Source organism: Camelus bactrianus, chromosome 6 (genome assembly GCF_048773025.1).
Source record: "Camelus bactrianus isolate YW-2024 breed Bactrian camel chromosome 6, ASM4877302v1, whole genome shotgun sequence".
NCBI classification, from domain to species: Eukaryota; Metazoa; Chordata; class Mammalia; order Artiodactyla; family Camelidae; genus Camelus; species Camelus bactrianus.
This window is the reverse complement of record NC_133544.1, coordinates 1098057-1124152: the sequence shown is the minus strand read 5'-3', so window position 1 is coordinate 1124152 and position 26096 is coordinate 1098057. Positions and strand designations below refer to the sequence as shown.

At 60.2% G+C, this 26096-nt stretch overlaps 1 protein-coding gene across 2 annotated transcripts; it reads right to left on the bottom strand.

Annotated features, from left to right (window-relative positions):
- Positions 1-1973: 1973 nt before the first annotated feature.
- AHNAK2 (AHNAK nucleoprotein 2) lies at positions 1974-25632 on the bottom strand. 2 transcript variants are annotated; one of them, XM_074364877.1, is made up of 8 exons: positions 25561-25632; positions 16806-16864; positions 16604-16702; positions 15921-16016; positions 14857-15007; positions 14365-14549; positions 10794-14207; positions 1974-10298 (listed from the first exon to the last, which is right to left on the bottom strand). In XM_074364877.1, the coding sequence occupies exons 4-8, from the start codon at positions 15945-15947 to the stop codon at positions 2652-2654; spliced, it is 11424 nt and encodes a 3807-aa protein (XP_074220978.1). In that variant the 5' UTR covers positions 15948-16016; positions 16604-16702; positions 16806-16864; positions 25561-25632; the 3' UTR covers positions 1974-2651. The 2 variants fall into 2 exon arrangements, with proteins under 2 accessions (XP_074220978.1, XP_074220977.1); XM_074364876.1 differs by having other exon boundaries at positions 1974-14207.
- Between the last annotated feature and the right edge of the window lie 464 nt (positions 25633-26096).

Below are 26096 nucleotides of genomic sequence, written 5' to 3'. Positions count from 1 at the left end.
CAGTCACTGTCCAGGAGGGCACTGTGAGGCAGGCCATGACAGGTGACAGGTGGAAGGCCTACTTCACACTCTTTGGGTCTGGTGGCCACATCTCAGTGGGGGCCTTGAAGGCCTGCTCCAAAGCAGACCCCTTCCCAGGAGACCCAGCTGGATGAGGCTTGAGAGGCCCCAGGGGCCCCTTCTGGGGTATAAGGGACAGACCCTGCTTCCTGGAACCCACACCCCTGTGACCTCTCCCTGGAGGGTGGGCGATCCCGGCCATGCTTGGAACAGGCAGAATGCACACACATGGTTCTGTGACCCGAGATGGTGACAGTGTTTTGCTGGGGGTCTGTCCCTTGCTGGTTTGATGAAGGAAGTTCCTAGCTGTGAGCTGTCCTACAGAGAGGTCCGTGTGGCCAGGCCCTGGGAGTGGCCTCCAGCCTCCAGCCAGCAAGATACAGGGCCCTCGGCCACTCAGCCTGCAAGGAATTGAAGGTTGTCGACAACCTTTTGAGTTTTGGAAGTGGCTCCTTCCCCAGTTGAGTCTGGAGATGAGACAGCAGCCCTGATATAACCTCGATTCTGGACCTGTGGAACCCAGCCACCCAGCTGTGCTTGGGCTCCTGAGCCACAGAAACTAGGAGGCCATAAACGTGTGTTGTTGTCAGCCGCTCATTTATGGCCATGTTGTTACACAGCATAGGTGACTCATACACCGGAGAGCAGAGGCCGCACCAGGGGACTGTGGGCTCTGTGCTGTGGGCAGCTCCCCACATGCTGACAGCTGCCTGCCTGGCCTCCAGTAGGGGTCCAGTACCAAAGCCCCGAAATCTCGGGTTCAGACAGGGATGAAAACCCCACGGAGCCAGGCAGACCGCCCCCCCCCACCTCCACCCCATGGTGTTCAGGAGGCCTGCGCTCACTGCATCTGTCTGACGTACCCGGCAAGGCGGGGGCCTTGGGCTGGGAGGGTGCCACAGCCTCTCTTGACTGCTGGACAGAGTCCCCACAGAGCTTCCCCTCCTCAATCCCCACTCAGGAGCCCTGGGGCCTTGTGTCAGCTCACCTTCCAGAGGATCCCACATCCCTGAACTTGGGGGACCTTCCCAGCCAGCCACAGATGTGACCTGCCTGCGGTGGGCAGTGGGGAGGATCCAGACTCCCCTCCCCAGCCTCCCAGGCTCCCTCAGGGCAGCCCCAGGGGTAGGCAGCCTTAGGAGCCCACAGGGGCTCACAGCCCAGCTCCCACTGCTACACCCACAGCCGTAAGAGCAGCCGTTCCCCTCCAAGCAGGAGGCACATGCCCCCAGGAGCCTGCCTGGGAAGAGGGAGGAGGGCCAGGAAATCATCCGCCCCTGAGCCCAGGAAGGGCATCTGAAGGCAGCTGGGAGGAGGAGCTACGACCCTTGAAAGGTTGCAGGAAATGCCTTGAACCACGCTCTGGCTCGGATTTCCGTGGCCTGCTTGGAAGGAGGGCCCCTGCGGCTAGGGAAGCTTCCTTCCCCTGTTGTGGCCCAGGAGCCCCCTCTGTGCTGCCCCCGCCCCTCACACGCCCTGTCCTTGGGCTGCCTCCCAGCTGGGCGGGGCTGTGGTGGGTCTGCGCCCCTGGCCACACCATGAACTGCTGGGACCCTGCCTTCTGCCTCTTGGGCTGTCACAGCTGCTGGCTCGGAGGAGGACCTGGACAGACAGATGCATGAGTGAAGCACTGCTGTAAGGTTCACGCCTGGGGAGAGGGTAGAGCTCAGCGGTGGCACACACTCCTGGCATGCACAAGGTCCTGGGGTCAATCCCCAGTACCACCATTAAAATAAATAAATGAATAACCTCCCCCACCCCAAAAAAATTAAAAATTAAAAATAAAAAAAGTTATTTGAAAAAATAGATTCACTCTTAACTCTGCTTTCGAGTCACCTAGTAGCACTGGACGGGGAGTGCGGGCACAGGTGAGTTTCAGCCCAGAACAAAAGACCTCACAGCCGGCACCGGGATGCAGAATGTCCTTTATTGCCCTTCCTGGGAACAGCCGAGTAGACGTCACCTGCAGCCTGGTGGCAGTGTGTACATAAGGGGCTGGGGCCAGGCATGGGGCTGTGCACGCTGCAGGGGGCACTGCAAGCAAGCAGATGGGCACAGATGGCTGGCGGGAACTCAGGGACGTCTGGTCCACCTGTGCTGGCGCGCCTGCCCACAACTGCACTGAGCACGGCCGCCAGGTGGCCACCAGCCCCCACCAGTCTGCCCACAGGGTGTGTGCATCGTCACGCAGAGCGTCCCAAAGCATGTCTTGGCAAGACATCCAACAAGGGTGCGAGTTCATGATAAGTGAGCAGGTAACGGGGTTTCCTGGAAGACACCAGACTCTGCCTGAACTAGGGAAACTACACTCACCAGGAAGCAGCAACAGCAGGACAGGAGTAAGACCCAAACTACGTCTACACCCACGGTCATCACAGCCCTTCTCAAAGCAGCAGCGTGTCCCGGTGACTCGTGGGGAGCCGGGCACGTGTGGGTCCCACCGTAGGAGGGCTGTGTGACGGCAGCCTGGCTGGCCTCAGGCGCTTCTGCTCTGTTCTCGGTTCCAGAATCGAGGTGGACACACGCATCGTCAGGGTGGAAGCTTGGGCCCAGCACCCGCTTCCTGGCGTCATCTGTACGTCTGTCCGCCCTCACTTGGTGGCAGGGCCGGGGGCGGGCACGTCCCGGGCCCCTCTGTCCTGCTCCAGCAGGATCAGCTCCGTTCTTGCCGCGGGTGTCACCATCGCTCTGGTGCCTGGCCCGGCACCTGCCGCCTCTGCCTGGTCCCCCTCCTCCTTGTCCTCGGGGGAGAAGCTTTCTCGGGCGTCGAAAAAGGTGATGGCTTCTTCTTGGGGTTTTTGTTCCGCCAGGGCTGCCTCATCTTCAGGGCTTTTGCTCATCTTGGTAGGAGAGGACGAGAACCCTAACTTGGGAAGTCGGAACCAGCCCGCCTTTTCCTGTTTCTTAGGTAGCTGTGCCTCGGGCGGCACCCCAGGCTGTGTCTGGATGGGAGCCGACCTGCGGACTTCCTCTCGGGGATCTGCGCATGTCTCTTCGCCAGAGGAAGAAAACCCAATGTTTGGAAGCCAGGACCGGAACAGACCAGAAGACCTTTTACCCTCTGGTTTCTCTTGTAGAGCCCTGTCCTCCGCTGCCGGGCATGCGGCTGCCTCCCCACTGTCTTCTTCCGGGGGAAAATCGAGAATTTCCGCAGCCTCCTCGTCAGAGCAGCTGTCCACGCCCTGGAGGCCAGGGCACACTTCAGGGGTGAATGCTGGCCGCTCAGGGACGCCAGTGCTGGACATGATCACTTCAAACGGCTCTCCGGTGTCGGGCTGCAGGTCTCCAGAAACGGGGTCTGCTTCCGGGGCATCTCGTTTGGAAGCCTCTCCCGAGCCCTCCCTTGGCCGGGGGTCTTGGACCCTGACCTGCCTGGGGGGCTCTGGGATCTTTACTTTGAGCAATGAAAATCCGTAAGAAGCTGTTTGGATCTTGGATGCAGGAATCTCTGACTCCCGCACAATCTGAGTGGAAAAAGCCTCGGGTCCTGAGAGGTCCTCTAACTCTGCCGTCACCTTGCGGACGGTGACCTCTGGGCTCTCTACCTGAGCACCCTGAATGTGCACCCTGACCTTGGAAATGGGGGAATCTTCTGGGGAGAGGTCAAGGGCCACAGGCTGCTCGCCCGGGACCCCGGCGCCCGCCTTCAGGATGCTGGCGCCCCAGTCTCCCGGGCTTTGCGTGCGCAGGGCGTCACCAAGGCTGCTCCCCGGGCACCGCACCTCGCTCACGGTGGGGATGAACACGTCAGCCTCGGAGCTGGGGTCAGGGAAGGTGAACCGCGGCATGTCCAGCCTGGGCAGTTTGACAGTTAGCACAGAGCCTTCCCAGGGCTGACCCATGTTGACGACAGAAACCTGGGACGGCAGGCCGGTGCTGGACGCCCTCAGCCTAACAGGGCCTTCAGGCTGGGAGGACCGGTCCTCGGCTCCCCCTGCCCCACCGGCAAGGTCCAGTCCTGGTGGCCCAGCAGGAGCCCGGCCTGTTTCTCCTGCGGGAGCCTGGGTTTCTGAAAGTCTCCCACTGGGCACGTGAAGAGGGAGACAGCCTTCGCCTGGACGGACCCTGACCTCGGGAGTGGAAAGGTGAGCTGCAGGCGCCTGTGCAGGAGGGCAGTGCAGCTCCAAGCCTCTGATGTCAAGGTTTCTCTTTAGAACGTCTGTGCCACACGTGCTTTCTGCGCCCGCCTCTGGGGGCTGCAGGGACATGGGTGCCGTCCCCTCGGAGCCAGGAGCCCCCGGGCCCTCCGCGGGAGCACTGGCAGCAGGTGCCTGCACCGGAGGCCCCGGCAGCCCCTCCCCACCTCGCGCCTCGGCAGGGCGCTGGACGCCAGGCAGGCGCAGGGCCGGCGCTCGGAACCAGCCCCGCTGCGAGCCTGGCACGCCCGCCACAGCGCCCTCCTCTGGGCTCTGCCGCACGAGGGCTGCAGCATCCGCTGTCCCACAGGATGGCGAGAGGGGATCTCCTGCTAAGGGGGCCGCTACCTCCACATGAGGCTGGCTTGCTGACGTGTCCCCAGGCCCGGGGCCTTGGCTGCCGTCCCCCAGCGGTAGGCCGTGCCGGGGAAGAGGGCCGCTTGCAGACGAGGTCGCCACCTTGGCCGCGCTGGGCCTGAGGTCAGGTCTGGAGAAGCCCAGATGGGCGGAATGGACCTGTGGCAGATGGGGGTCCACGCCCACTCCTTCTGGAAGGTCCACCACTGTGCCAGTGTCCCCAGCACCACCCTCACCACTAGCCTTCTGTGAGGCATGAGAGTCACCTTCTGCCGGGAGCCTGGAGGCTGAAGCAGCTGGATCTCCTGGGGGCAGGCCAGCCCCTCTCACTGAAGCCTGCATCCTGGGAGGTGCGGGTCCCACATGGGCACAGCCAGGCGTCTTCGTGGCCCCCTCCCCTACGTCCTTCTCCAGAGGCGCGTCCACGCCCACCTCGGTGGGTGCAACAGGAAGCCCGGGTGGCACACACGTCGGACCCGTGTCCACCGTCACGCCGAGTTCTGCTTCCTCCAGGCTGTGTCCAGGCTCCCCTAGGGGCCTCGCCCCCTTCTTCGGGGACCTCCTGAATGATGGAAGCTTGAATTTCAGCATTTTTAAGGGACTGCCCTTCCCTTCGCGGTCAGCATCTTCAGCCATGGCCTCGCCTGCAGCCGATACGGCCACGTCCGCGCTGCCTGACACGGAGACACCTGAGCATGGTGGCTGAGAGCCTGGAGACCCGAGCTCTGGGGCCCCTTCAGCTGCGGAGGCCGGTCCCCACACAGCGCCGGGAGGGGACGGGGTGGGGACAAACTCCACGGCCCTGGGCTCCAACTCACGACCAGCTGCTTTCGGGATGGAAAACCCGAACTTTGGTCGATGAAATTTAGGAAAAGTCACACGGCCGTAAGCAGGGGGGAGCAGGGGATCCGCTGGGCTGACGGGACTGTCAGTCTGGGACACTGCAACTCCATCCTGGGGCTGCAAGAGAGCAGGACTGTCTGTGCCGGGGAAGCAGGCATCCTGCTGGGACCCAGAGCCGGGTTCCAAAGGGAGCTCGGCAGGGACTGCAGCTCTGGGGAGGGTCACCTGGTACTTTGTGAGTGTGACGCCCCCGTCGGTGGAGCGGGTTGGGGACTCGACTTGGCCACGACTGAGATGGAGCGTCTCTGAAGGGAAACTCGGGCAGGGTGGGCGGGGAGCCGGCAGGGACGGTTCCCTGGTGAACACAGCCTCAGCACAGGACACCCCGACACTCAGCTCTGCAGGCTCAGCACATGGGCTCGGGGACACGGGGAATCCAGAATCCGCAACTGCTGCAGACTCCTCGGAGATTTTCCCCGCAGAAGAGAAGACATCAGGGATTCGCAAGATGGATTTCTTGACTACGGTTTCTCCGTCACTTTTTTCTACAGGTAAACAGCCATTAACACCAGCTTCGGGAACAGAATGATCAGGACTGACTTTGACACAGGTAATTTTACCTGAAAATCTAACGATGTCACTACCTACAACACTTTCCACAACTTCAGCTGAAATCCCAGAAACTTTCGTAGAAGCCTCCTCAAAAAACAGAACACTGCCTTTATGAATGTGAAACTTGCTGTCTTTGGCGCCCACCTCCTTGTCACCCAGGGCCAGGACGCCCTCCAGCTTGGCGCCCGGTGCCTGGGTGTCCACCTCCACGCTGGGCAGGGACACCTCTAGGTCGGGGGCCGTCACCTCGCCCTTGGCGCCCTTCACCTCCAGCTTGGGCCCCTTGATGTCCACCTGCGGGGCCTTGAGGTCCACCTTGGGCACCTTGATGCCGGGCACGTGCACCTTGGGCAGGTGGCCCTTCAGTCCGATGCCCGCCGCCGGTTCCTTGAGCTCAACCTCGGGCAGGTGGCCCTCGGGGAGCTTAATCGCCGCCTCGGCGGCCTTGACGTCCAGCTCGGCGGACGGCAGCTCAATGCTGAGGTCACTGGTCTTCACGTCGGCCTGCACGGACGGCAGGGACACGTCCGCCTGGGCCTTGGGCAGGGACACGTCCACTGCGGCCTCGATGGACTTGCCTGGCGCCGACACGCCGAACGATGGCATCTTGAACGTGGGCATTTTGAACTTGCTGTCTTTGGCGCCCACCTCCTTGTCACCCAGGGCCAGGACGCCCTCCAGCTTGGCGCCCGGTGCCTCGGTGTCCACCTCCACGCTGGGCAGGGACACGTCTAGGTCGGGGGCCGTCACCTCGCCCTTGGCGCCCTTCACCTCCAACTTGGGCCCCTTGATGTCCACCTGCGGGGCCATGAGGTCCACCTTGATGCCGGGCACGTGCACCTTGGGCAGGTGGCCCTTCAGTCCGATGCCCGCCGCCGGTTCCTTGAGCTCCACCTCGGGCAGTTGGCCTTCGGGGAGCTTAACAGCCGCCTCGGCGGCCTTGACGTCCAGCTCGGCGGGCGGCAGCTCAATGCTGAGGTCACTGGTCTTCACGTCGGCCTGCACGGACGGGAGGGACACGTCCGTCTGGGCATTGGGCAGGGACACGTCCACTGCGGCCTCGATGGACTTGCCTGGCGCCGACACGCCGAACGATGGCATCTTGAACTTGGGCATTTTGAACTTTTTCTCCTTGGCAGCCACCTCCTTGTCACCCAGGGCCAGGTCGCCCTCCAGCTTGGCGCCCGGTGCCTCGGTGTCCACCTCCACGCTGGGCAGGGACACGTCTAGGTCGGGGGCCGTCACCTCGCCCTTGGCGCTCTTCACCTCCAACTTGGGCCCCTTGATGTCCACCTGCGGGGCCTTGAGGTCCACCTTGGGCACCTTGATGCCGGGCACGTGAACCTTGGGCAGGTGGCCCTTCAGTCCGATGCCCGCCGCCGGTTCCTTGAGCTCCACCTCGGGCAGGTGGCCTTCGGGGAGCTTAACCGCCGCCTCGGCGGCCTTGACGTCCAGCTCGGCGGGCGGCAGCTCAATGCTGAGGTCACTGGTCTTCACGTCGGCCTGCACGGACGGTAGGGACACGTCCGCCTGGGCCTTGGGCAGGGACACGTCCACTGCGGCCTCGATGGACTTGCCTGGCGCCGACACGCCGAACGATGGCATCTTGAACTTGGGCATTTTGAACTTGCTGTCTTTGGCGGCCACCTCCTTGTCACCCAGGGCCAGGACGCCCTCCAGCTTGGCGCCCGGTGCCTGGGTGTCCACCTCCACGCTGGGCAGGGACACCTCTAGGTCGGGGGCCGTCACCTCGCCCTTGGCGCTCTTCACCTCCAACTTGGGCCCCTTGATGTCCACCTGCGGGGCCTTGAGGTCCACCTTGGGCACCTTGATGCCGGGCACGTGCACCTTGGGCAGGTGGCCCTTCAGTCCGATGCCCGCCGCCGGTTCCTTGAGCTCCACCTCGGGCAGTTGGCCTTCGGGGAGCTTAACCGCCGCCTCGGCGGCCTTGACGTCCAGCTCGGCGGGCGGCAGCTCAATGCTGAGGTCACTGGTCTTCACGTCGGCCTGCACGGACGGGAGGGACACGTCCGTCTGGGCATTGGGCAGGGACACGTCCACTGCGGCCTCGATGGACTTGCCTGGCGCCGACACGCCGAACGATGGCATCTTGAACTTGGGCATTTTGAACTTTTTCTCCTTGGCGGCCACCTCCTTGTCACCCAGGGCCAGGTCGCCCTCCAGCTTGGCGCCCGGTGCCTCGGTGTCCACCTCCACGCTGGGCAGGGACACGTCTAGGTCGGGGGCCGTCACCTCGCCCTTGGCGCCCTTCACCTCCAACTTGGGCCCCTTGATGTCCACCTGCGGGGCCTTGAGGTCCACCTTGGGCACCTTGATGCAGGGCACGTGAACCTTGGGCAGGTGGCCCTTCAGTCCGATGCCCGCCGCCGGTTCCTTGAGCTCCACCTCGGGCAGGTGGCCTTCGGGGAGCTTAACCGCCGCCTCGGCGGCCTTGACGTCCAGCTCGGCGGGCGGCAGCTCAATGCTGAGGTCACTGGTCTTCACGTCGGCCTGCACGGACGGTAGGGACACGTCCGCCTGGGCCTTGGGCAGGGACACGTCCACTGCGGCCTCGATGGACTTGCCTGGCGCCGACACGCCGAACGATGGCATCTTGAACTTGGGCATTTTGAACTTGCTGTCTTTGGCGGCCACCTCCTTGTCACCCAGGGCCAGGACGCCCTCCAGCTTGGCGCCCGGTGCCTGGGTGTCCACCTCCACGCTGGGCAGGGACACCTCTAGGTCGGGGGCCGTCACCTCGCCCTTGGCGCCCTTCACCTCCAACTTGGGCCCCTTGATGTCCACCTGCGGGGCCTTGAGGTCCACCTTGGGCACCTTGATGCCGGGCACGTGCACCTTGGGCAGGTGGCCCTTCAGTCCGATGCCCGCCGCCGGTTCCTTGAGCTCCACCTCGGGCAGGTGGCCTTCGGGGAGCTTAACCGCCGCCTCGGCGGCCTTGACGTCCAGCTCGGCGGGCGGCAGCTCAATGCTGAGGTCACTGGTCTTCACGTCGGCCTGCACGGACTGTAGGGACACGTCCGCCTGGGCCTTGGGCAGGGACACGTCCACCGCGGCTTCGATGGACTTGCCTGGCGCCGACACGCCGAACGATGGCATCTTGAACTTGGGCATTTTGAACTTGCTGTCTTTGGCGGCCACCTCCTTGTCACCCAGGGCCAGGTCGCCCTCCAGCTTGGCGCCCGGTGCCTGGGTGTCCACCTCCACGCTGGGCAGGGACACCTCTAGGTCGGGGGCCGTCACCTCGCCCTTGGCGCTCTTCACCTCCAACTTGGGCCCCTTGATGTCCACCTGCGGGGCCTTGAGGTCCACCTTGGGCACCTTGATGCCGGGCACGTGCACCTTGGGCAGGTGGCCCTTCAGTCCGATGCCCGCCGCCGGTTCCTTGAGCTCCACCTCGGGCAGTTGGCCTTCGGGGAGCTTAACAGCCGCCTCGGTGGCCTTGACGTCCAGCTCGGCGGGCGGCAGCTCAATGCTGAGGTCACTGGTCTTCACGTCGGCCTGCACGGACTGTAGGGACACGTCCGCCTGGGCCTTGGGCAGGGACACGTCCACTGCGGCCTCGATGGACTTGCCTGGCGCCGACACGCCGAACGATGGCATCTTGAACTTGGGCATTTTGAACTTTTTCTCCTTGGCGGCCACTTCCTTGTCACCCAGGGCCAGGTCGCCCTCCAGCTTGGCGCCCGGTGCCTGGGTGTCCACCTCCACGCTGGGCAGGGACACGTCTAGGTCGGGGGCCGTCACCTCGCCCTTGGCGCCCTTCACCTCCAACTTGGGCCCCTTGATGTCCACCTGCGGGGCCTTGAGGTCCACCTTGGGCACCTTGATGCCGGGCACGTGCACCTTGGGCAGGTGGCCCTTCAGTCCGATGCCCGCCGCCGGTTCCTTGAGCTCCACCTCGGGCAGGTGGCCTTCGGGGAGCTTAACCGCCGCCTCGGCGGCCTTGACGTCCTGCTCGGCGGGCGGCAGCTCAATGCTGAGGTCACTGGTCTTCACGTCGGCCTGCACGGACGGCAGGGACACGTCCGCCTGGGCCTTGGGCAGGGACACGTCCACCGCGGCCTCGATGGACTTGCCTGGCACCGCCACGCCGAACGATGGCATCTTGAACTTGGGCATTTTGAACTTGCTGTCTTTGGCGCCCACCTCCTTGTCACCCAGGGCCAGGACGCCCTCCAGCTTGGCGCCCGGTGCCTGGGTGTCCACCTCCACGCTGGGCAGGGACACCTCTAGGTCGGGGGCCGTCACCTCGCCCTTGGCGCCCTTCACCTCAAACTTGGGCCCCTTGATGTCCACCTGCGGGGCCATGAGGTCCACCTTGATGCCGGGCACGTGCACCTTGGGCAGGTGGCCCTTCAGTCCGATGCCCGCTGCCGGTTCCTTGAGCTCCACCTCGGGCAGTTGGCCTTCGGGGAGCTTAACCGCCGCCTCGGCGGCCTTGACGTCCAGCTCGGCGGGCGGCAGCTCAATGCTGAGGTCACTGGTCTTCACGTCGGCCTGTACGGACTGGAGGGACACGTCCGCCTGGGCCTTGGGCAGGGACACGTCCACTGCGGCCTCGATGGACTTGCCTGGCGCCGACACGCCGAACGATGGAATCTTGAACTTGGGCATTTTGAACTTGCTGTCTTTGGCGCCCACCTCCTTGTCACCCAGGGCCAGGTCGCCCTCCAGCTTGGCGCCCGGTGCCTCGGTGTCCACCTCCACGCTGGGCAGGGACACCTCTATGTCGGGGGCCGTCACCTCGCCCTTGGCGCCCTTCACCTCCAACTTGGGCCCCTTGATGTCCACCTGCGGGGCCTTGAGGTCCACCTTGGGCACCTTGATGCCGGGCACGTGCACCTTGGGCAGGTGGCCCTTCAGTCCGATGCCCGCCGCCGGTTCCTTGAGCTCCACCTCGGGCAGGTGGCCTTCGGGGAGCTTAACCGCCGCCTCGGTGGCCTTGACGTCCAGCTCGGCGGGCGGCAGCTCAATGCTGAGGTCACTGGTCTTCACGTCGGCCTGCACGGACGGCAGGGACACGTCCGCCTGGGCCTTGGGCAGGGACACGTCCACTGCGGCCTCGATGGACTTGCCTGGCGCCGACACGCCGAACGATGGCATCTTGAACTTGGGCATTTTGAACTTTTTCTCCTTGGCGGCCACTTCCTTGTCACCCAGGGCCAGGTCGCCCTCCAGCTTGGCGCCCGGTGCCTGGGTGTCCACCTCCACGCTGGGCAGGGACACGTCTAGGTCGGGGGCCGTCACCTCGCCCTTGGCGCCCTTCACCTCCAACTTGGGCCCCTTGATGTCCACCTGCGGGGCCTTGAGGTCCACCTTGGGCACCTTGATGCCGGGCACGTGCACCTTGGGCAGGTGGCCCTTCAGTCCGATGCCCGCCGCCGGTTCCTTGAGCTCCACCTCGGGCAGGTGGCCTTCGGGGAGCTTAACCGCCGCCTCGGCGGCCTTGACGTCCTGCTCGGCGGGCGGCAGCTCAATGCTGAGGTCACTGGTCTTCACGTCGGCCTGCACGGACGGCAGGGACACGTCCGCCTGGGCCTTGGGCAGGGACACGTCCACCGCGGCCTCGATGGACTTGCCTGGCACCGCCACGCCGAACGATGGCATCTTGAACTTGGGCATTTTGAACTTGCTGTCTTTGGCGCCCACCTCCTTGTCACCCAGGGCCAGGACGCCCTCCAGCTTGGCGCCCGGTGCCTGGGTGTCCACCTCCACGCTGGGCAGGGACACCTCTAGGTCGGGGGCCGTCACCTCGCCCTTGGCGCTCTTCACCTCCAACTTGGGCCCCTTGATGTCCACCTGCGGGGCCTTGAGGTCCACCTTGGGCACCTTGATGCCGGGCACGTGCACCTTGGGCAGGTGGCCCTTCAGTCCGATGCCCGCTGCCGGTTCCTTGAGCTCCACCTCGGGCAGGTGGCCTTCGGGGAGCTTAACCGCCGCCTCGGCGGCCTTGACGTCCAGCTCGGCGGACGGCAGCTCAATGCTGAGGTCACTGGTCTTCACGTCGGCCTGCACGGATGACAGGGACACGTCCGCCTGGGCCTTGGGCAGGGACACGTCCACTGCGGCCTCGATGGACTTGCCTGGCACAGACACGCCGAACGATGGAATCTTGAACTTGGGCATTTTGAACTTGCTGTCTTTGGCGCCCACCTCCTTGTCACCCAGGGCCAGGACGCCCTCCAGCTTGGCGCCCGGTGCCTGGGTGTCCACCTCCACGCTGGGCAGGGACACCTCTAGGTCGGGGGCCGTCACCTCGCCCTTGGCGCCCTTCACCTCAAACTTGGGCCCCTTGATGTCCACCTGCGGGGCCATGAGGTCCACCTTGATGCCGGGCACGTGCACCTTGGGCAGGTGGCCCTTCAGTCCGATGCCCGCCGCCGGTTCCTTGAGCTCCACCTCGGGCAGTTGGCCTTCGGGGAGCTTAACCGCCGCCTCGGCGGCCTTGACGTCCAGCTCGGCGGGCGGCAGCTCAATGCTGAGGTCACTGGTCTTCACGTCGGCCTGTACGGACTGGAGGGACACGTCCGCCTGGGCCTTGGGCAGGGACACGTCCACTGCGGCCTCGATGGACTTGCCTGGCGCCGACACGCCGAACGATGGCATCTTGAACTTGGGCATTTTGAACTTTTTCTCCTTGGCGGCCACCTCCTTGTCACCCAGGGCCAGGTCGCCCTCCAGCTTGGCGCCCGGTGCCTGGGTGTCCACCTCCACGCTGGGCAGGGACACCTCTAGGTCGGGGGCCGTCACCTCGCCCTTGGCGCCCTTCACCTCCAACTTGGGCCCCTTGATGTCCACCTGCGGGGCCTTGAGGTCCACCTTGGGCACCTTGATGCCGGGCACGTGCACCTTGGGCAGGTGGCCCTTCAGTCCGATGCCCGCCGCCGGTTCCTCTTTTTTGTCCATTGTTTCTTTCTGTGGTAGTTTTTGTTCTGGAAGTTCCATTTCTTTTTCTCTTCTGCTCCTGATTCCTCCGTCTTCTTGACATATGTCTGTTTGCAGACTTAGTAACATGTTCTCTTCCTTCTCTGTCTCCTGGGGCTGTTTCACTGCATCCCCTTTCTGCTCCTTCCCTGGCGACCACCCAAATGAGGGTAGTTTGAACTTCAGCATCTTCGTCTTTCCTTCCCTTCCTCCCACGTCCCTGTCCCGTCCCTTGGTGTCCTGCACCCTCTTCTCGGTCGCATATTCCTGTGTTCCTCTGTCCTCCTGGTCTGGCTTCTGGACCGGAGCAGGTCTTCCCTGAGCATCTGGTTCCCCTCCTCCATCCTCCTTGGTCCCCAAGTCCTCTCCGGGGTACCCTCCCTGCCTGTCTTCCAGATGGAGAGCAGTTCCAGCTCCTTTTGCCCCCAGCGCTTTTCCTTTCGGAAATGTGAACTTGGGTGTCTTTAATGTAGGTATTCTAATCTGGAATTCGGGTTCCTGGCCATCTTGGCTGTCTTGGTCCCTGGGCTCCTGCAGAGACAACCTGGCAATTCCAATTTCTAGCCCCTGCCCGCCCTCCCTGGGGCCCTCCTCCCTGCATCCTGGGGCTGCGCCCACCCCTGATGTCCTTTGGGGCACTGTCTCCTCCTGGACCTTGGCCTCCTTTTTCTTTTTGCGGCTTCTGGGTGCCAGGCCTGCCCCCTCCCCCAGGGTGCCCTCCAGGGACAGGCCGGGCTCTGTGGGAGGCTCTGCCTCCTCCTGCACTCCTGCCATGCTGTCTTTTCTCCTGCTGTCCGCGGCCACCACGGCGGCCCCCTGTCCCTCCTCGCCAGGTACTGCTTCCTCCAGAACGCCGGCTTGGACTGTTCCCCCTGGGGCCCCCCTGCCTTCTAGACCCGCAGCCTTCCCTGAGCCCATCCTGAACCTCAGGCTCAGGAACCTTGTCTTCTGCTGGCTGCCTGGTCCCGCCCTCCGCTCACGCTCCTCTGCGGGGAGCTGGGCCTCCGTGTCTGTGCTCGTGGGGGACACGTCAGGCACGTCCCCTCGCTCGTAGGCCTCCGAGGAGCTGTGTGACCTCCGGGGCCCCGGCCTGCGCTTGGTCTTTATAGATTGGAACTTGGGCCAGGAGAGCCTCTCCCTCTGGGGTCGTCTGCCTCTGTCCTCCCTGGCCTTGGAGATGAGTCTCTCCTGGTCCCCATCTCCTTCCAGCATCTTTGTGGGGGTCTCTGTGCACCCATCAGCGACATCCTGGTCCTGAAACAGAGAGAGTGGACCTGTTGGCAGCAGTATAATGAGTCGGAGGCCCTGGGCTCCGGGACTAAGAGGGAGTGGGGGCGCCCCTCCCAGCCTCGGCCTGGGTGCAGGGAGCCCGGGGTGCCAGGCCAAGCCTCGCCAGCCATGGCGACCTCACCTGCTTCTCACTGCCCTTTGGGCCATGCTCAGCCTCGCCGGCAGCCCACTCCTCGTCTTCTGCGGCAGGAAGTTTCCGTTTGATTTTGAACTGAACCTTGTAGGGCTCCGAGTACTGAAGGATTTTGAGAGCGTCTTCATATTTAATGTTGTCAAAGAATATGGTTGTGCTGAGCAACTGGTCCCCTAAATGAAGACAGAGGGGACTCGCGCCTCAGTGACCAGCCTCTCTGCTGCCCCTGGGAGGAGTCTACAGGGGTGCGGGGCCGAGAAGGGGACCCTGCCCGGGCTGCCCAGCTCCTTCCCTCCACTGAGCCTCGGTGGGGAAGGAGCCCCCGCTTCCAGGTGGGAAAACCCGGCACCGTGGCGAGCCCCGCCTGGACACGACGTAGTCCTTAGGGTGCCGTCCCGAGTCTAGGTGTGGCCTGTCCCCTCCAGGTCCCTCCCATCCTGATGGAAGCCATGGGGACCCAGGAATGGGGCGGCTCGGCACCTTCTCTCAGGCTGAAGAGCTTAGCAGCTGAGGAGTCCTTCAGCACTTGTTTGATAAAGATCCCCTGGTCCCCGCCGCCTGTGACACTGTAGCCACTGGCTCCGGCCTCCGCCTCGGTCTTCAGCGTCACCTCTGTCTCGTCCTGCGTGGACTGGAGCAGAAGTGCATCATGGCCTTAGTGAGCATACGCCTGTCCCACTGTGCATGTCGATGCTGGGTGGGGGCCGCCTCCCCTGGCCCCGGAGTCCTTCCTTCATTGGGCAGCCCAGGGCAAGCGTAGGGTCCCCCGGCAGCTGGCCTGGGTTGCTGTGTCCAGGCCCTGGGCGAAGCCAGCTGCAGCTACCTCCACTAGGAGCAGCCTCCCCTTGCCCCGCCCCCACCAGCCAGGACTCAGGAGCAGCCCGTCCCTCTGCGGCCACTGTTGAGGCTCAGCGGGGCTTGGCGAGCAGGGAGGAGAGGCTTTTGCTTGCACGTGGTCGAAGCCCTCCTCCATCAGCTCCTAGTTCATCCCTCACGCTCACCCCAAGCCCGACAGCATGCTAGGAAGCAGGTACTCAGACCAAGTAGGGGTCAGTCAGCAGTGCCAGGAAAAACACTGCCAACAGTGTGGCTGGCCTGGCCCCAGACACGACAGATCCTGGGGGTCTGGGAGAGTTTCAGGACTGCTGGGGCCACCAGTGACACAGCAGGCTGCAGCAGGAGGGACCGTGCCCTGCACACTGGGAGCCTACAGAAACCAGCAGCTTCCATGGCCTGTGTACACAGTAGGCAGCAGCCCCACCCACTGGGCAGCTGAGAACACTGAGGTTTGTGCACTCAGGCCCACCTGGCCAGGAGTCGGGGCTCTTCGTCTTAAGAGGCAGAGCATTTGGGGGAAGCTGGGACCAGAGCTCTGGAGCCTCTGCCGCCCCCAGGCCTGATGAGAGAGGTGACATGCCTGGCCCCAGGGCACAGGGAAATGTTGCCAGCCTTCCTACTCCTCATCTTCTTGGTCTGGCCCCGGCTTCCCTGGCCAAAACACCTGCAGATGGGCCTACCCCGACGTCAGCCCCTAGAACACCCACCTCAGGATGGCGCATCTTGGAAAGCATCCGGGAGTCCCCTGAATCCCGCGTCCACCAGGACCTCCGCCTCCCTGATGGCCTCCTCGGCGTGTCTTCCTGCAGCAGCAACAGACACTAGGCTTGCCAACCTGCCACAACCCAGGAGGGACTCGGGGAGGCCAGGATGCCCCAGCTCAGAAGCTTAGGAGCCCCAGAGTGCGGCTGTGCGCAAATGGAGTGGAATTCCTCTGAGGATAGGCGACTCTGGGCCTCAGTGCTTCCCATGCCCCCGTGAGGAGGGGCAAAGAAGAGACAAATGGTACAAGAACAAGCCCTTTAGGAAACATGCCTGCTCCACGCCTTCCCACAGTCCTCGCCAGAGGCGGCCTCAGGGGCCCTGTCTATGTCCCCTCTCCAGAGAGGGCACGTGTCTGCACGTACCCTGGGCCTCGCTGCACACAGGAGCACCAGGTCTGTTCCCCACATGCACACACATGTGCGCTATCTCTACTGGGTCTCGGCCACCTGGGCAAGGAGTCAGAGAGGACGGCTGAATGGACACAGCTGTGGCCCAGTAGGCAGCGTGGCTGCACACACATGTGCGAGCTGCCCATGCATGGTGATGCAGGAGGAGACATGGCCACACCTGTGGCCCCACATCTGAGCCTTCCCTAAACCTGGGCATCTTGGTCCAGCAGGCTTACCGGGAGTCTGAAGCTGGCACCCTCAGTCACACATTCATAGACAGGTGAGGACCCCTGTGGCCGGGGCCGAATGATCTCATCCACAGGCCCTTCAGTCACCTGGGAGGAGGAGAGATCATGTTACTCTCAGCCACTGGGGCTCTGCTCAAGCCCAGGAAATGATGGGGGAGTACCGGGAGGGCACAGGTCCTCCCTCACTTACAGAGCGGTCCTCCTCAGTTTCTGCATCTGGCTCCTCAGGCTGCAGCTGCCGGCCAGACACTGCAAAGGGAGACAGTGGGTCAGTGGAGCCTCGCAGGTGGGTGGGGCAGATGGTGGCCCTGGGGGTAGGATGTCCAGGAGAGGATCTATGCCCCAGAGGTGGTGGAACGCTGGACACTGGATCTGAGAGCACCCACAGGGGTTGGGGCTGGATCAACAGCTGCTGGGCATCAGGGCATCAGGTCAGGTGGCAGTGAGCCACGACAGGGGAGCTCGGACAAAGTACACAGACTTTACAGATTGAGTCAAAGGAAGTTACTAAACAAACACACAAGTAAAACAACAATCACAACCCTGAAGTGGAATTAGAATCCAGAGTTACTACAAGATATGAACTGTAATGTCTAGCATTCAGCAGAAAATCACATGACATACAAAGAAACAAGAAAGTATGATCCATCATGAGGAACAAAGCAGGTAGTGGGAACTGTCTTTTAATGTCCACAGATGTTGGATTTGGCACAGACTTCAAAGTGACTATCAGAAGTTTGTTCAAAAAAATAAAGGAGGTCATGTTTAAAGAATTAATGAAAAATATGATGACACTGGCTCAACAAAGAGACAATGTAATAAAGAAACAGAAATGATGAAAAAAGCCAAGTGGAAATTCTGGAGCTGAAAATTCACTGGAGGGACTCAACAGCAGAAATGAGATGCCAAAGGAAGGAAGCGAAAAACTTGCAGATTAATAAAAATTAATCAATTTGAAGAAAAACGAAAAACAACTGAAGGAAGATGAACAGAGCCTCAGAGATCTGTGGGACAACAGTGAGAACACCAATGTATGTGTAGTTAAAGACTCAGAAGGAAAGGGGGGGGGGTAGGAAAAAATGTTTGAAAAAATAATGTTGGAAACAAGCTACGATCTCAGAAGCCCAATAAACCTCAACAGGATAAACACAAAGGGACCCAGATCTAGACCATCACATAAAGTTTAAGGGAAAGAGAAAAACTTGGAAGTAGCAAGGGAGAAGTGACCCACCACATTCAATAGCACAATAATGCAGCTAATATCTGGCACCATGGACGCTAGAAGGCAGTGCAACCACATATTCAAAGTGCTGGAAGAAAAATGTTGTCAACCAAGAAGTCCACATCTAGCAAACAATCCTTCAAAAATAAAGACCCCCACAAGTGAACAAAGATTAGGAGAAGCCATTGCTGGCAGATTTGCCTTGCGGGAAATGCTGGAGGAGGAGAAGGACCCCAGACACTAATCCAAGCCCACAGGAAGAAAAGGAGAAGGCAGAGGCGGCCTCCATGTGGGTAGACATAGAAGACTCCACAAATAGGCCTTTTTCTGCATTCCGTCTCTTAACTTTTTTTAAAAAAACACAAGCTTATATAAAGCAGGAGTCTGCAAGCTTTTTTTGTACAAGCCCAGACAGCAAACGTCTCAGGCTTTGCAGGCCGTGTGACCTCCGCTGCAACTCTGTAGTTGTGGCCTAGTAGGAGCTGTAAATGATGATGTGCCAATGGGTGAGCATAACTGTGTTCCAGCAAAACTTCCCTTACAAAACAAGCTGCAGGATGGAGTTAGCGCACAGGCCCCAGCCTGTCAACTCCTCATATAAAGTGTGAATTCAAATGCCATATTGTTGGGATTACAACATAGACAGATGTCATATATATGCAGCAATAATAGCAAAAAGGAGGGGGAAGGGCACACAGTGGGTCAGTTTCTATATTTTACCAGAATTAAGTAATTGCTGGGGACTAGGGGTGGGAGCGGGCATTGGCTATAAACAGGCTCAGGAGAATCTGGGGTGATGGAAATGTTCTAGCACTGGATTGTGGTGATGGCTGCACAGCTCTATAAAGTTACTAAAAATGGCTGAATCATGTATTCACAGTGGGTGAGTTTTCTGGTAAGCAGATTATACCTCAACAGGGCTGTGAAAGGAAAAAGGTAATTCCCTGCATAAAGTACAAATAATAAACTGTAGAATTTTACTCTGTAGAAGTAAAACACATGATGACTACAGTTCAAAGCACGGGGCTGGGGCACTGAAAGCTCCTGCTGTAAAGCTCTCACGTGGCGCGTGAGGTGGCACAGAGCTGCCTGCACGCGCACTGTGATGAGTAAAGAACACACAGCATAAGCCGTAAAGCCACCGTTAAGAGAAGATGTGCAGCTGATATGCTACCAGGAGAAGTAAAATGGAACACTAAAAAAAATTACATGTAGATGTGCTTTATATATGTATATATAAAATATATATTAGTAAGTGATTATATATGTGTGTATATATTTGATTAATTCTAAAATAAGGTAGGGAAAGAGGAACAAAGAATGGATGGCATAAAATAGAAAGCAATTTGCAAGACGGTAGAATTTAAGCCAGCCATACTGACAATACATTAAATATAAAGGGACCTAAAATTCTGATCAAAAAGGCAGAGGCTGTCCGACAAGGTTAAAAAAGCAAGAGCTGACTATATACCATGTAAGAGAAGTGGGCTCCAAACATAAAGGTGCAGACAGGTCAAAAGGGAAGAAGAAGTAAACACTGCAAGAACTAATCGCAACATTTCAGAATAATAAAGGGCTCAATTCATCAAAAATAAAAATAAAAAGCCTACATCTGTAAACACGTCACAGCAGAGGCACTGGCCCTTGGAGAGCACCCACCAGACAACCCTTGCAAGCGCACTTGGGACATTCGCAAAGATAGGCCCCATGCTGGCTCATTGTAAATGTCTCAATAAATTTAAAATAATTTAAATCATACTAAGTATTTTCTCAGACTCCCCATGGAATCAAGACAGTATGGTATAAACACAAATATCAATGGAACAGACTAGACAGTCCAGAATAGTCCCACACTTTGTATGCTCAGTTGATTTTTGACAAACCAGCCAAGTTATTTCAGCAGAAAAATGAGTCTTTTCAACAATGGTGCTGGGGCAACTGGATATTTACTTGGAGAAAAAAATGGACCCTTACTTCATACAACATGTAAAAATTAACTCAAAATGAATCATAGAGCTAAATGTAAAACTATAAAACTTCTAGAAGAAAACATAGGAGAAATTGTTTGCCCTCTTGGGGGAGGCAATGTTTTCTTCTTTGTTTCTTTCTTCAAACAAAAAGTTTGAATCATAAAGGAAAATTTGATAAATTATATTTCATCATAATTCAATACTTCTGGTCTTGAAAGACACTCTTAAGGAAACAAAAAGACAATTCATTGCATCTGACAAAGAACTTCCAACCAGAAGAACTTCTCCAAATCAGTAGAGAGAGGCCAAAAAGGCTCATCTCAATTAAAAATAGACAAAAGATGTAAACAGACACCTCACAAAAGAAGACGTACCAATGAGCACAAGAAAAGACGGCCAACTTCTTTAGTCATCAGGGAAATGCAAATTAAAACCAACTGAACAAAACAAAAGTCCCAGAAGCAGACTCACACAGATACAGAGCTGTGGGTGATGTATGTTCTTTCCAATAAGCAGTGCTGGGTCCACAGGACATCCATATGGAAAGACATTCATCCCAACTCCTGTGTCAGCCCCAGGAAGCATTAATTCATGGGGCTATAGACCCGAAGTTGAAGGTTTAGCAGGACAGCTCCCAGCAGATAAACAGAAATGACTTGGCAGGTAGGGAAACAGTTCTTAACCACGACACAGAAAGCTCTGGCTCGAAAGGGAGTCACCTGAGAAACTGGTAGACTTTAAAATGAGGACCTTCTGTTCATCAAAAGATGCCACTGAGGGAGTGAAAAGTCAAGCCAGGGACAAGCCAGAGATCTGCAATCCATTCACCAAACAAAGGCCTCCTACCCATAAAAAGGTCTTGCAAATGGAAAGAAAAAGACAGATGGCCCAACAGAAAGATGGGTAAGAAAACACTGGAAAGGCAATTCAGAAAAATGGCTGACTGGTCAATTAACATATGGAAAGTGCATCCTTAGCCATCAGGGCAATGCCAATTAAAACAACAGGCAGCTGCCACTTCACTCCCAGGAGAAGGCTGACAAAACACCCAGCGGTGTCAAGGAGCATCCCCACCCTCTGGATGAGCTGGCACTTTGGAAAACAGCCAGGCAGCGTCTACTAGAGTCTAAAACATCCTGCCCGAAGGATCCGTGGCTCCACTCTCAGGTGTGTGCCCAACAGACACACAGGCATCCATTCCCCAGAGGATGGGTGCAGCACTACCGTGGTGCCCAGAAGCCAGAAAGGCTCAAATGTCCATCAACAGAATGAAAATAAAAATTTAAAAAAACTGGGAGTCTGTCTGTTACACAGCAAGGGAAACGAATGCGGCAACGGGGAAGAGTTCCCCGAACTTAACACTGAAATAAGCTAGACAAAAGAAGTCGGGGGTATAGCTCAAGTGGTAGAGCGCATGCTTAGCATGCACGGGCTCAATCCCCAGTCCTTCCACATAAAAATAACAATGATAATGATAATTAAATAAGCCTAGTTACTTCCCCACAAAACAAACAAAGAAAACACAAAGAGCCCAAGCAGATCTCCACTACACAGGCTGTGGTCAGGCACGTCCACTTCGGGGACATGCCTCAAGCTTCATATTTATGACTTGTACCTTTTCACAATTTTTAAAAATTTGACAGAAAATTGAAATGAGGAAATTATAAACTTGATGCCAATAAATCTGAAAACATACAGTAATTGGACGTATTCCTAGAGAAACTCGTGCTACCAGCATCGCCCAAAGAGACAGAGGCTCTAAACAGTTCTGTAATGATTCAATTATCAAGCCGCTGCGCAGAACTTCAGGCCAGCGCCCCTGATTGCACTAAGTATTTGCAGGAGAAGCAGCCCACGGATTTCACACCAGCTATGGCTCTGCGCTCAGCCTCGTCCTCCCTGGCTGGGACCGCATTGCTAGTGACAAAGGGACACGCGTGTCCACTCCCAATCCCCAAGCTCCCATTCACCCCAGCCAGCAAGGCTTGAAGCAGAAGGGAGGGAATCCCTGTCCCACGGCTAGGGGGTGGTGAGGACACCCGGCCTGGGTACCCGGCACCCCGTCCCCGTCCCCATAGAACAGCTGGGGGAAGCCCAGTCCTGGCCCGAGTGCGGGTTTCGCTGCTACTTTCTAGTCAATTTGCTGTGTGACCCTGATTAAGCCTGTCCCTTCTCTGAGCCTTGATTAACCCACAGCTGTCGGAGGGCCACTCTGCCCACCCAGAAAAACCAGAAGGGCCGCGGAGGGGCGGGTGCGGAGGAGGCGGAGACGCCGGGGGGAGGGGGGTGCCGGGGGCGGGGGAAGGCAGCGCGGCGAGGAGAGGGGAGCAGGGCCCTGACGGATCCTGGGCCTCGCCAGAGGCAGTGGTGGAGACCAGAGCCTGTCGCCCTGAGCCGGAGTCAAGGGCAAGGGCTGACCTCGCTCTCTCCGGCCTCAGTTTCCCTTCCAGTTCTGCCCAGACCCTCATCCCCATCCCCAAAGCGGGTGCAGGTGGGTAAGGAGGAAATAGGCCGCGAGAGGGAGAGCCATTGCCCACGGAGGCTCCGCCCTCGGGGTGGGGCCGGGACTGGTCTGCCCCGCCCTCGCCCCGCCCCCCCGCGCCCGGGTGCGGAGCGCCGGAGGGTCCCTGCCGGCCTGGGGGTGGGGCCTGGCCCCGGTGGAGTGGGCGGAGAGGTCTGCGGACCCGCTCAGAAACCCAGCCCGCCCCCCTCCCACCGTCCCCAGCCCCCAGCCTCCACAGGCTTCTCTGTGTCCGACGGCAGAACCCCGGCTGGTGACCGCCCTCTGCTCGGGGGCGCAGGGCGGCGGTCCGCGCAGACCCAGAAAAGGCTCTGGGCCGCAGCTGCCGGAGGTGGGACCCCAGGCGGGGAGTGCGGCCCGGCCAGCGAGCAGGGCCTCGGGCTGGGCGCTGTGAGCTGGGGGCGCGGCGGTGGGAGGCCCCGTAGTGGAGCAGGGACCCCGGGCCCTGAGAAGTTGCACCCCCTCCAGTCTGATCCAGGGGAGTCCAGGGGGCGTGCAGGGTAGGGGTGGGGAAAGGTGTGAAAAGCTGGGTGGCGAGGGCACACCCTGGCGGGGAACCCGGAGTGGGGGTGGGGCTCAGCCGGCAGGGCTCCACCTGGCGCACGTGCCCTTTCTGCTGGCTGGGCCCCAACTCGGCCCAGCCCCAACCTCACCACCACCCCGTGGTGTGCAAGAGCCCTACACCCACGGTAGGAACAAAAAGTGGAGCTCGGGAAGGGAGGAGCAGGCCCAGCCCAGCCCAAGTTCAGACTGCTGGAAAGTTGCCGGGCTGTGGTTTTAAGCTTTGGGTCCCTCTGCACCCCTTAAGACAGAACCCCAGGCTGGCCAGAGCCTGGCCCAAACAGGAAGGAGGAAATCCTGCCTGCCACGGGGCAAGGCTGCCAGCAGCCCTGTGGCCTAGGACCTGCACCACTGGGGAGGGTGGGAGAGGCACCCCAGAGCACTGTGCTGCCAGTCCCTCTGTCCTGAGTGCACCAGAAGTGTCCAGTCAGCCTGCCTGACCTGGCCTTGGCCCTGCAGATGGCTCGGTAGACAGCCCAGAACCAGCCGCCACCTTGCATAGGGACGACGTAACAATAAGGTTACCCAAGCGCCACCTTCCAGAGGAGGGTGTGAGGGTGACATGATGAGACATGCCCAGCAGGTCCCCAGATGCCCGTCCCCTCCCTCTCTAACTCTGGCTGGGCTGCAAGGCCATCCAGCCCCTCACTCTGGCCCTTCCATGGCCTCAGACGCCACTATAACATCCCACCCCTGCCAGTGCAAATGTTAGGGGGAGGGGCCCGGTCCTGCCTCACACTCTGAGGAAGAGGGTCTGTGGGACTTTGGGTGTGTCAGAGGGTGGGCACCACGCCAGCAGAGAAGCTTCACTCCCAGGAATTGTAATACTCTGAGGGGCCTCCAGGAAGTGGTCGGGGGAGGGGGCAGAGCAGAGGAGTGGTGTGGTGCTGGCTGGGGGATCTGGTGGAGGGGACGCCGAAAGGGGGGTGTTTGGCTGGATGACTTCCCCACACTCACCTTGCCCACTGGGCCCCCGACTGAGCTAGGGACTCTCCCGCCAGCCCCTAGCCAAGTGGGAGTTCTTAGGGGGCCCAGAGAAGGGCCGCTCAGGATGTGGCAATTTTGCTTAGAACTCAAGTTGGCTTCCAAACTGGCCGCCCCTGGGGCCCAGCTCCAGCCTCCAGGCCTGTAAGTCAAGAGGGCCGTGGTGGGACTGGGGAACCCTGAGACAGGCAGGGAGGGAGGGGAGCTGCAAACAAAGGGGCGGGCCCTAGATGGTGGCCTGAGCGTCCACTCTTGTGTGCACGTGTGTGTACGAGCACAAGGGTATGTGCTCATGGGGTCTTCACGCTTGTGCTGGGGGTGTGTGTGGACACACGTGTCTGGGCCTGGGACCCTCCCTGGAGCTCCGGTGCAAAGCCAGCCCAGGAGCCGCGGGGTGGGAGCCCTGGAGGCAGGCTCACTCCTCAGGGGAGCCCAGTGCCCACAAGAGCACACGGGATGCTCGGCCTCACCCCACCCTGGAACCTCATGTGAAAAGTGCCAAACTCGGCTGACTGGTCATGAGACCTTCAGACTTTCTGCAGCAGCACCCGCAGGCAGCCGAGGGCCTGCCCTCTCCTCCCTGGTATTTCTCAACATAACTCTGCTGCTCGGGGTGCGGCCTGGGCTCCTGTCTGCCTCCAAGGCTCCAGGAAGGTGGGGGACCCAGCGTCGGTCTGCCTGGACCCCTCACCCTCACTGCAGCCCCATCTGTAACCAGGATGTTTCCACAACACTCTCTCCCAAAACACTCCTCTGTAGCTCCCTGGGGCTGCCCGTTAGTCTTCCTCGCCTGCCAACATCTGCAGACTCCCAGCCTGCACCGTTGCTGCCTGGGCCCCAGAGCTTCAGGACTGTGTTTCGGACCAGGCTCTCCCCCATGCCGTGGCCTTTTCACAAGCAGTTTCCTCCAGTCTCCCAAACCAGCTTGGCCAGCCGCTATCATTTTTGGCCACTGCCTGGTCCCTGGTCCCTGGTCCCTGGTCCCTGGTGCCTGGAACATTTTGCTCACAAATACTCAGAGCCTGGCACACAGTAGGTGCATACTAAATGCTAGTGCAGGGAGCAGGTGGGTGGAGGCAGGGAAGGAGCTCGCAGATCTGGAAGGTGCGAGTCCCTCCAAGCCTGGGGGTGCAGCGGGGTCTCAGGGGCTGGGAGGGGCCCCAGGAGGGCCAAGCGCTTCTCCTTCTGCATGTGGAGAAACTGAGGCACAGGCAGGCACGTCAGCCCACCACCCCAAAGGGCCCAGTCCCCATGCTCCTGTCCACCGCAGCAGGATAGAGGGCCTGAGCTTGTTTCTCTCTGGGCTGAAAGGCCAGCGCCCAGACTCCCAACACAGTGTGGCTCCGTGACAGGGCGGCCCCCACAGCCTCCCAGGGTCCCCAGGGCACCCAACTAGGACAGCAGCCATCATCTGCCTTGGGGATCTGCCTGTCTTGGGATTGAAATGGCCGTCCTGTCGCCCTTGGCTACCAGGACCTGACGAGCCTGCCCTCCAGCATCAGCTGGGGCCAGGCAGGGTCAGGAAGATGCCTGGCCCAGCTCTGCCACGCCCCACCTCTGAGCCCCTACCCAACCCCCTAGGCCTGCTGGGTGGTGAGGTGGTCCGCTGCCCCACGGCTGCCCCCAGAAAGGGGGCAGGAGACCAGGGGCAGGGCAGGGACAGGGGACGGGGCAGCCGCTTGCTTACCGAGGCCGACATCCTCCCAACTTGCCCAGAAGTGAAGCTTTCAGTCTCCTAGCTCCCTCTGGCTGTCCTCCCGGACTCCTCCCCTCCGCAGCCCCTCCCTCTGCTCCCTGGGCAAGCCCCCCTCGCCCCACCAGAGGGAGTAGGCATGGGCGGGCCCCTGACAGGCCCCTCCAGCTGGGCCAGGCTCTGCCCCTCCAGCTTCAGGATCTGGGGACCCCCCGCCCCCTCCGTGCCCCAAAAGCCAGGCAGCTGACTGGGGGAGGAAATGCCTGCCCAGCACAGGGGTGTGAGTCACTACCACCAGCCCTGCCTGGTCGGGTTCAGTCCAGTCCAGTCCTGCCGTGTGGACAGACAGGTGGACAGACTTGGATGGCACACAGGACCGTCCAGCAGACTGGGCACAGGCCCTGCGCCTCAGTTTCCCTGTAGGTGCTGGGGCAGAGGCAGGGGGCTGGCTGGGCTGGGGAGGCGCAGGGAAGGGAAGGGGAGGTGGACGGAGACCCTCCCAGGAGAGGCCGAGGCCTGGCACGGACCCC

Bases quoted from the DNA above. Each gene is read 5' to 3' on its own strand.
- AHNAK2 (XM_074364876.1), bottom strand. From the start codon at position 15,947: ATGCTTTCCAAGATGCGCCATCCTGAG. The intron at 15,008-15,920 runs GTGGGTGTTCTA...CTTCTGCTCCAG, and splicing joins CCAAGATGCGCCATCCTGAG to TCCACGCAGGACGAGACAGA. The intron at 14,550-14,856 runs GTGCCGAGCCGC...GTCTTCATTTAG, and splicing joins GCTCTTCAGCCTGAGAGAAG to GGGACCAGTTGCTCAGCACA.